The sequence below is a fragment of the Austrofundulus limnaeus genome, unplaced genomic scaffold, assembly GCF_001266775.1.
Source record: "Austrofundulus limnaeus strain Quisiro unplaced genomic scaffold, Austrofundulus_limnaeus-1.0 Scaffold391, whole genome shotgun sequence".
NCBI lineage: Eukaryota > Metazoa > Chordata > Actinopteri > Cyprinodontiformes > Rivulidae > Austrofundulus > Austrofundulus limnaeus.
In genome coordinates, this window is record NW_013952793.1 from 211,397 (window position 1) to 221,396 (window position 10,000).

The 10,000-nt window shown below is 37.0% G+C and overlaps 1 protein-coding gene across 2 annotated transcripts in view; it reads right to left on the minus strand.

Moving 5' to 3' along the window:
• Window positions 1–10,000, minus strand: part of kcnh2b (potassium voltage-gated channel, subfamily H (eag-related), member 2b) — a gene marked incomplete at its 3' end in the record, with an annotated part of 194,411 nt that overhangs the window by 95,499 nt on the left and 88,912 nt on the right. The window contains 3 exon segments of one of the 2 annotated variants that reach the window (XM_014023806.1): window positions 179–389; window positions 723–878; window positions 4,199–4,290. In XM_014023806.1, the coding sequence (XP_013879260.1) occupies window positions 179–389; window positions 723–861 (350 nt within the window). 2 annotated transcript variants of the gene reach the window in all.

The following is a 10,000-nucleotide window of genomic DNA, read 5'->3' on the forward strand; positions in this document are numbered from 1 at the left end:
ATATATATATAAATCTGTCTTGTTTTGGTTTGAAACAGAATAACCAAAGAATGAGCCATACATGGACTATACAAGTAATTGTGCTTTTAAATCAAAAACTATGACCTATTAAAAAGCTTCTGATTACTCATAGGTTTATCTCAATCATGCCTGTCAAGAGAAGACCTGGATCATTTACCTGTTTCTACTTTGTTGATCCTGGTGGGCTGCTTGCAAGGGAGGTAAGGGCAAGAACTCCCCCAAGCCTAAAGACTCGTGACTGTTGTCCGGATGGAGAGGCAGGGCTGTAGGTATGGGATTGTGACCTGCCTCTGCGTCATCCAGTGATGCTTTACTGTTGGACAGGGAGCGCAGTGGGGGCAGACGCAACTTAAAGCCACGGGGGCGACCTGAAGAGAAGGAGGTGGACAGACGGAGAGTAACACTGTTGACCTGCAGTGTGACACGCTGGATAACCTACAGCAAGTGGTGCAGGTCATAATCAGAGAGTGGTAGATGTGAAAAGGGTCAAGCTTCCAGTAAAAATGCTTAGCTTTTGGCTACAGCCACAAAGTAACAAACAAAACAAAACAGAGAGAGCTGAAAGTGGCTGGTTATTTCAAGTATGGTAAACGTTAATTTGACAAAAATCAAACTGAATGGCAGATACAAAATTTGGTTTGCAAAAAATGATCTGCAGTTAAATATTACCCAATTGTGTTACTGAAATAACATTTAGCTACCTGTAACAAGCCAGGTGGGGAGGCGATGATTCAGCTGTCGTTTGTGATCTTTCCGTACTTCATCAGTCATGACCTCAAAGTTCAAGATGAACATGATCACCACGCCATCCTCGTTCTTCACTGGCACCACATCCACCATGCACAGGAAACACTGACCTGCAGGGAGAATAATGAAGACCCTCATACTGCTGGTGTCGATTTGTAATCATCAAGAACATAGCAAATGCAAAAAATATCAAATAAAAAAATGCACCTGGACTTTTAGACTTTAGTTCAAGTGGTTTTACTTTCCAGTCAGAGAACTGTCTTTAAGCTATGTGAGATGCTCCATTTGGCAGGCTAGATTTCCATGCAGATTAAACTCACTCCCCTTCAAGTACAGAATTACTGGGTCTTTGTTTGCAAGGCTCACAAGAAAGATGCTTTGGTAACCCTCCAATTCACACCTTCATGCATGTGACCAAAATGAGTCTCTTTTGACACAGGCAAACAAAGACCCTGACAACTCACTGTTGGGAGGTCATCAGTCTGAGAGGGGTTAAAGGTAATTTTCAAACATATTGGGTCTTTTCTATAGAGAAAATGATTATTCACAAGTGTAAATCATTCAAAACATCTGCTTCTGTTCCTAGGAGTAAACATCCCAGCAAATTCCCCCCAAGACTATGTAATTTTCACACAAAAATCTAAACTAAAACCAAAGAACCCCACTTCAGACTCTAAGTGTAAAGCAATTTGGGGTCCGGAGGGACTTGATAAAGCGCTATATAAGTTCAATCCATTTACCAGTGGACAAATGTTCTTCCATAATGCACATTCCCCATGTTTCGTGAAAACCAGTCAAATGATACTAGCACAAATACCTCTGACTGTTCAGTATGGTGGTTAGGAGCTGGCAGTTTGGGCATACTGTATATTGCAACTACGAGACCAAAGTCCTGCATGTCCTAGATCAAACAATTAAATGACCTACTCAGACTGTCATCAGGTTTAGCAGAAGCCTGCTTATCACTCTTTCATTCCAGTCAGGTGTGTTGAAGGGAAACATCTAAAACATGCAGGACAGTGGGTCATGAGGAACAGGTTTGGGGACATCTGTTCTACAGTCAAATGTGATGCCATTTGTCAGTTGAAGCTTGGCCAAAACCAAGCATAAAACAGGACAATGAGCCCAAATACAGCAGCAAATTTACAACAGAACTGAAAATATAAAAAAAATAAACTTTAAGTAAAAGTCCAGCTCTAAATCCAAATGAAAGGCTAAAGAGAGGAATGCAGAAACAAATGTCTGCAAACCTCAACGAAATGAAGCATCCCTGAAAAGAAGAGTGGGTCAAAATTCCTCCACAACTACATGAGAGATGGATAAAGTCATACAGAAATCCACAACTGAGAGTTAAATTCATTCCATCTATCTTCTGCTTATCCAGGGTTGGGTCGCGGGGGCAGCAGCCTAAGCAGAGAGGCCCAGACTTCCCTCTCCCCCAACCACTTTTCCTAGCCCCTCCAGGAGGAATGCCAAGGTGTTCCTAGGCCAGCAGAGAAACATAATCCCTTCAGCCTGTCCTGGGTCTTCCTCTTGGTCTCCTCCCAGTGGGTTGTGCACAGAACCCTACATCAGGGAGGTATCAAGGAAGCATCCTAACCAGATGCCCAAGCTACCTCAACTGGCTCTTCTTGGCGCAAAGGAGCAGCAGCTCTACTCTGAGTCCCTCCTGGATGATCAAGCTTCTCACACCATCTCTCACTTGTTTGGTTTGGTTTGGATTGGTGCTGCGTCTGCAGAAATGGGAATGCTGTACCAATGGGTCATGGTGAAGCGAGATTTACTGGTCAATCTATGTACTTGCCCTCATCTATGGTTACGAGCTTTGGGTAGTGACTGAAAGAACAAGATCGCAGATCCAAGTGGCTGAAATGAGCTTCCTCTGCAGGGTGTCTGGGCTCCTGCTTAGATTTATTGCTGCTAAAGAATGGTCTGCAAGCTGCTCAATCATGGTTTGGTTTTTCACTCATGGTTTTGTAACTTTGTTATTTAGTAAATAATGAGCTGGTGGGATCTGGGTTTTTGTTAACTTCTCAGGCACAATCCTTTTTTTAATATTCTGATTTTCAAAAGCCTAGGAAATAAAAGACAGTGGCCATCTCCCCACATCCACTATCTTCAAATTACTGTACACCTTTTCATTATTGAATACTCATAATGAAAGTGAATCTGTGCTTAATCAGCTCAAACTCTCTAGAGAATGAAAAAAGGCTCACTCAGATCTGCCACACCAGCGCTAAAACATTTCATTTGCACAAAATTACACTAGACAGAACAATGTGTGGCTCAGTTTCAAATATTACAGAGCAGCTTAGGCAGCAATCAGAAAATAGGTTTAGCTAATTTTGATTTCAGAGTCAAACTTTCAAAGCATCAAAATGCACACTGCAATGTAAACAGCATCTTGATTTATAGAGTCAGAGCAAAGACAAACAAAATGATTATTAGAAACAAGACTCCCAGCTGCTACTAAATCCATTCATCTAATATCTGTAAAACCGATTGTTATGTAATTATCTGTACTGCCATCTTGAATTTGGGGTCGTGCAATATTTTGCTAAAAGACTCACAGGGTTGACTCCAACGGTTAATGCATAAGTTTTAAACATGAATGTTGTGCAGTGTAAACTCACCTGGAACACATGTTATCTCACAGCTATAATCACACCAAATTCTCGCACAATAATGAAACTGACTGAATTATAGTTATTTTGTCAATTAGCAGCCATTTTGAATATACTGAATCTATACATTTAATACTTTGTCCTAGAATAATAATGAAAAAAATGTTTTTGTTCATGAGCTATTTTGCTAATGGACGCAATTGACTTCAAATAGTTATTAATTCTTTTAAACAAAGATTATGTGCTATCTGTTCGTGCTCAGAACAAGTGTTGTGGATCAGTCTCATCTACAACACCAAATGTTGGGTAATTTTCTGTTAAATAAACCATTTTAGTATATATGTATTTTTTTCTAGGTTGGCTGTGAAAGGCACCTTGAATCTGTTTGACACCAAAAATGTATTATCTTTTAAATGACATAATTTAAACAATTATTATCTGTGTGTTTTCACCATTCAGTGGTTAATGAAGTACTTTGCTAACTGATAGACAGATTACCACCAATAAATAAATAAATATAACATTTTATCATTTGTTTTGTGGCAGCAGGGCAATGTTAAGAATAAAAAGCAGGATATCAGTTCCTCATGTTCCCCTAAGCAGGATATAAAATCACAAAACAGCCTGCTCTATAGTGTCAAAACAAATGTTCTTGCTGCACATCAAATTTTTTTGATTATTTGCAAAAAACACTCAGGTTCTCATTATCTCTTGCCAGTAATGACTACAGCAAAAAGTCAAGTGATAATAGCTAACATTTGAACCCAAGAGTAAACATTATGCATTTGACTCATATAGTCTCTTACCTGAATAGTGAGGATGTGTTTTCGATCCTATAAACAAAAAAGCATCTGCAGTTTTGGGTAAATAAGGAGCACTTCAAGTCATCACAGTGTGTTGTACAACCCAGTATCTTTTCATTTCTGCCTCAGCCAACTTGCCTGCCATTCATCTCTCATCATTACAGCAGAGTGGGCTGAAATCCGATTGGATGGCAGCATAATCCTGACACAGTTGGGGAAAATATTAAATGCAGAGAAAACTAAAGGATTACACCATCTGGCTGCATCGACCAACTCTTGTGCACGTCTGTCTGCTTGCATGCTTTTTTTTTTTATTTGTTTTTGATTTTCATTCAGGAGTGCCTGCCTGGATTAGGTTCAGTCACATCTGTTTTCCATGCAGCCTCTGACACCTGCATCTGCAGCTTGTTTATTAACTGAAGGTGTTGCTGAATCAGGCTAGAAGATGTTTAGAAAGTTCTGCTGCTGTCACAACATCAAAGGGACATGAATATATGCTGTGTTTATTCAATAATCTTTATTATACACGTATGTAAGTAATGACGTGGAATTTTTAACTTTGAGTGTTAGAAATCACGTTTCATGCTGAGCGCTAAAGACAAATCTTGCAAGAAGTGTTAAAGTGTAGTCTACATGTTAAGCATGAACCTCAATTATCGTTACTTAAATTTGACCTGAATATCTGTCATTTTGAGAAATCGACAGCCATTTTTGTGTTGGCAAAGAAGTTAGGTGTGGGTATTCCTTGATCTGCATGATGCTGTTTGATCTTTAAATACTCAGAGAGCTTCACAGAACAGCTGGATTTATATTGAGATTAAATTATGCATTAATTATGACTTATGAATGCAGTTGGTTACTCTGGATTTTAGTTTGGGATCTCAGAGTGAAGGGAGCTAAATACAAACACACACCACACTAAAAAAAATTGGACTACTTTGTGTTGCTCTATCACCCACAGTTTCAGTAAAGTATTTTAAAATTTGTGTTTGTAACATGAAAAAACATGAAAAAACAATAAGATTAAAAAAATGTTAAGGGGTTTGAATTCATTTTCAAAGCACAATATTTTCAATATGACAACAAATTTAGGAATAGGCCTTCTGTAGACGACAGCAAGGGTGTAACCTAAGGTCTACCATTGGGGGATAGAGATTAAATTTCTCAGTTTTCACGGCGCACTACAATTTGGCAAGGAAAAAGTTCAACACAATTCAACAAATACAGCCATAATGTGAAAACAGCAGATAAAAACCCTGCATGTCATTTTCAGCAATTATACTCAAATGTACATATATGACATTGTATTTTTACAAAATCAGGTCAAAGTTACCTAAGGACAACAAGAGAGTTGCAACTGTGAACTTAACCAGTTCATTTCTATTGTGTTAGAGCAAATGATTGGACTGGATCAAATTACTGTAGGGGTAATAACCCTACAAGTAGATTTTTGCCACATGTACAATATAATGTTGTTAAATGCAAAGAATGGACTATTGAGCTTCAACTGAGTATTTACTTCACTTTCATACCTGTCCTGTGTATTTGTGTTTATGCAAAAATGAGTTTACTCCACATAAAGTTGTGATGTACAGCATACGTACACAGACACGAGACATTTATCATGATACAAGTTTGTTAAATGCATGTATATAAATTCTGCCTGTGTGTCTCTGTGTGTGTATGTTGAATCATGCAGATTTGTTAAAATTACAGATTAAGCCTACATACTTTAGAAAGGCAAATGTCTGACCCCTTTTTGTTGGTCATTATGCCAGTACTCTCTAGTGTAAAAGACCAGAACGGACTGGACTGACAACTTTAGCGAGACAAGTAGAGTCTTATTCAAATGTTCTGTTCAAATATTTTCCATTTCTGCAGTTTCTTGTTGATCATCTAATTCAGCATAACCATACAGATTTTTAGGAGATAATTGGAACACAAACACATAAGTAAAGTGTACACCAGAAAAAAAAAGGTAAAAGGTTTGGCTCATTTTTCATCACAGGTTGATCTTAGTCTAAACTCTATATTAACTGCTAGGCCTTTATTATTAAAACAAACTTAGGGAGGAATTTCTTGAATCTATCAGGAAATCTGTGATGCTGAATCTTAACGAGAGTCAAAGCACAAGGGGATTACCAACGGAATTGAACAGACTATGGAAAATAAGAAATTATAATAATGTAGTTAATTTTTATTGGTAACATGTTTGGTTCAGCAGGGTGCAAATGGAAAGTCTCTGAAGAAGCCTTAGAGGGTCAAAAAAAGATTAGTTGTTCAGGATGACCGTTATCCCAACTTCACACGAGATGACTGGGGATTAGTGAGCCATAAATAGAGATTTAGCTGCTCTGAAGCAGTGGCGTGCACTGAGTCAGATCCACACAAACCTGGAAAAAAAAAAACTCATATGCTACCTTTACCTTATATTATTGATGATAGAAGTATCTGTGCATCCTAATTTTAATAGATTATTCTAGGCAGTCAAATGTGGTTTGGTTTTCATTTCAGATTTCAGAGTAGAGCCTTTTCAATTTAAAGAAAGCGAGATGCTGCCTGGAAAGTTAAAAAGGAGAAGGCTGCCTTTTTGTAAGCATGTTGTATTCATTCAAACCTGTTATTTCCAATAACTATACCATTATTATATATAAAAAACACTATTATGTTATTGTTTAGCTACCGTGAATGCATTTAAAATACAACATTACAGCTTGTTCCGATATTGACCAGTGTGTGGTGTCATTTATTGAGTTGGATGATGGAAGTCTGAATAACAACATGTTGGCAATTTAACAACTATTCATTTGGAGCCTCAGTAGCGTGTGGGAGAAAGATTGTACAGAATGTGGCCTTTAATTTAAAGATGGTAGGACTCAATCCAAATAATCTGGTTTTGTGGAACATCAGGTTGACGTCATATTGCTTCTGCTGGGTTCACATGGCAAGATAATTGTGCCAAGTTCTGGCCTAATTTTGTCCTCTGACAATCTGAGGGACGCTCCAATTATCGTAATGGCTCTAAACATAATTGTGTGGTCAAACGCAGCATGCTTGGAGCCGACACCAACTGTAGGAGGGTCCATACACACAGGTGCAGACAATCAGGGCCCGTATTTATCAAACTTCCTAGAATTACTCAAGAATGCTGCTAAGAGTGGACTTAAGTGTAATAAAAATTAGTTAAAAGCTGAGAGTAAAAGTCAGTTATCAAGCATCTCAGTTTTACTTTAAGCAAAGTGTATAGGAGTAATTCTTAAGTGTCAACCTTGGTATGCTTGTTTGTCTTTGTGTCTATGGTGTAATAATAATGATGTGATTGTGATGCTTTATTTCTGAGTGTTTTATGTGCTGCAGAACAGGAACCTGCTGTAAAACAGCAATTATGCTGAGTCAGGCTTGATTTTTCATAATCTTTTCATGTTAAATAAATAAATCAAATCAAAATCAACCTGAAAGGATGCAGAACGTCTCTTCACTCTAACCTCCCTCTCTGCCCCAGTCGGGGTTTATCTAAAGTCATACGTTCACTCCACGTAGTGGTTGGCTTCTAACACTGAAACATAAAAGAGGAGTCACGTTTTTGTTGAATATATCAGTCTTACTGAAAATCAGTAAAAGAAAAAAAAAAGAAAAATTAAAAACACTGAAATAAAACATACACATCTGATAGCAACAATAAAATTGACATGACTATATATTAATGAGAACGTATTAAAATGTATTATATGTGTATCTAAATGGCTGAATGTATGTAAACCATTTTGGAGCCCTGTCTCTAGCCAGCCAACTTAAAGAGCTTTAGGATGCAGATCGTAAAGCCCCAGCATTTGCATTAATCCAAATGAAGAGCACAAAATAAGCCAAGTCATAAGCAATGATAAACTCTTCAAAAAAAAAACATTAATGTTATGCTGTCAAACAACAGATTAAATTTTGGATTCAGTCTTGATAAAGATGGCTGCCAGAGCCAACTGAGCATAAAAAACACAAAGAAAACTGCAACTCTATCTGTAGTTGGCCTGTTTAATCCCACCGGCAACAATTGTTGCCAGACATTTTGTTTTACTTGTAGAAGTTCTAAAAGTATTGTTTTGGCTTTGGGCAGCTAATTTAAGTTTTACAACAAAATAATAAGCTGTCTTAGTGTGAATGGTCTGACCGCACCCCTTGACTTGCCTGCCCTGCTGGAGGGAAATGTCTACCTCAAACTGGTACAAAAGGGAGTGAGTAAAATATCTTAATAAACACATACAATTGAAATATTTTGTACATATATTCTTTAAAGAGTCTTCTGCTGAGATATATTGAGAAATTTATGCTTGCATGCATCTTTTGACCATAAGAAGAGTGAATGTAAGCACGGCAACAACTGTTGCTGCTAGCATAACACATAGACAGAGACAGACCACATATGCTAGCTGTCAAAGGTTTGACTGTTTATTTTATTAATCTTATAGTTTTTTTTCCCCATTCAGCTTAAAACCATCATATGTTTTAGATCTTTTAGATCTGAAAGAACCCCAAAATGATGTGTGCTATGTCAGGGGGTCCCAAACTTTTCCATGCAATTGGGGGTCCCTTTTCCATGCAACTTGGCTGGGGACCCCCTTTGCAAACCTACAAACAATGCTACAAAATAAGTAAAATGTTAAAGTGTTTTTTTAAATCACTTATTATAAGTATTATATTTGTTTTGCATTAAAAATTTATTAACTAAAATGTGTTGAACACTATTATAATCCCACTGAAAAGGAATCAAACTGCTCTCCTAAATAACATTTCAATATTTTTTAAAGATTATATTTTCAGATAATTATTGAAAAACAGAATCAATTTTATGATAATGATTTCAAATATGCATTTGATTTAAATTTTAGTTTTTTGCCTTGTTTTCCCCTTATTATCCCCTTCAGCTTTCTGAGGACCCTATAATGCTCCCTGGCGACCCTCCAGGGGGCCGTGGCCCCCACTTTGAAAAACACTGTGCTACATCACAGTCATTCCTACTGTTGACCCATGCTTTGTTATAACATGTTATGCATGCTAATGTTATTTATATTTTTCATTAATCAGTCAGAATAAATGATTTGTGTCTATTTAGAGTACCGGTATGTTGTTTTCCACCAGCAACAATTGTTCCCAAGTACAAAACCTACATTTTCACTAACACAATCAACATAAAATGAAAAATTTCATAAATATTATTTGTTAGGAAGGTCTAAGGAATGAAATGCATGCAGTTATTTTGCAGGGAAAAATTTGGGATTAAATAGTTTAATTCTACAGTTACTGACCTAAAAAATTGTGATAGAAGCTTAGAAAAATTCCCAACACATATTCAGAGTGTTACAAGACTTTGTTAAAAATTGTGTTGATACTTTTTTGAAACTGCACAAGCCCCAAAACAATGAATGGATTTTAATGAAATACTACCTGGATGTACTTTAAAAACTGATACATTTAGGAGCTAACCAAATTCAAAATGGCCACCGATGACTTTAGGCAACACGACAATTGCTATAACCATTTTCCCCCCCACAAATATTGTGCTAAATTTTACTGTGGTAGTGTCTGAGAGTCATTCACAACACTCAATTTAACTTCTCACTTAAAACCTTGGTATTAAATCTGGGAGGCATCATAATTTGCCTGTTAGCAAAATTTCTCATGAACCATGGATTTTAATAAAACTGTTGGAAAGCAGTCACTGGATATACAGTATTTCATTGACCAACAGAAAAAAATGTTTTTAATTGAATTTTACAAATATTGAGGTAATATTTCATGCAGCTAAGAGTCATC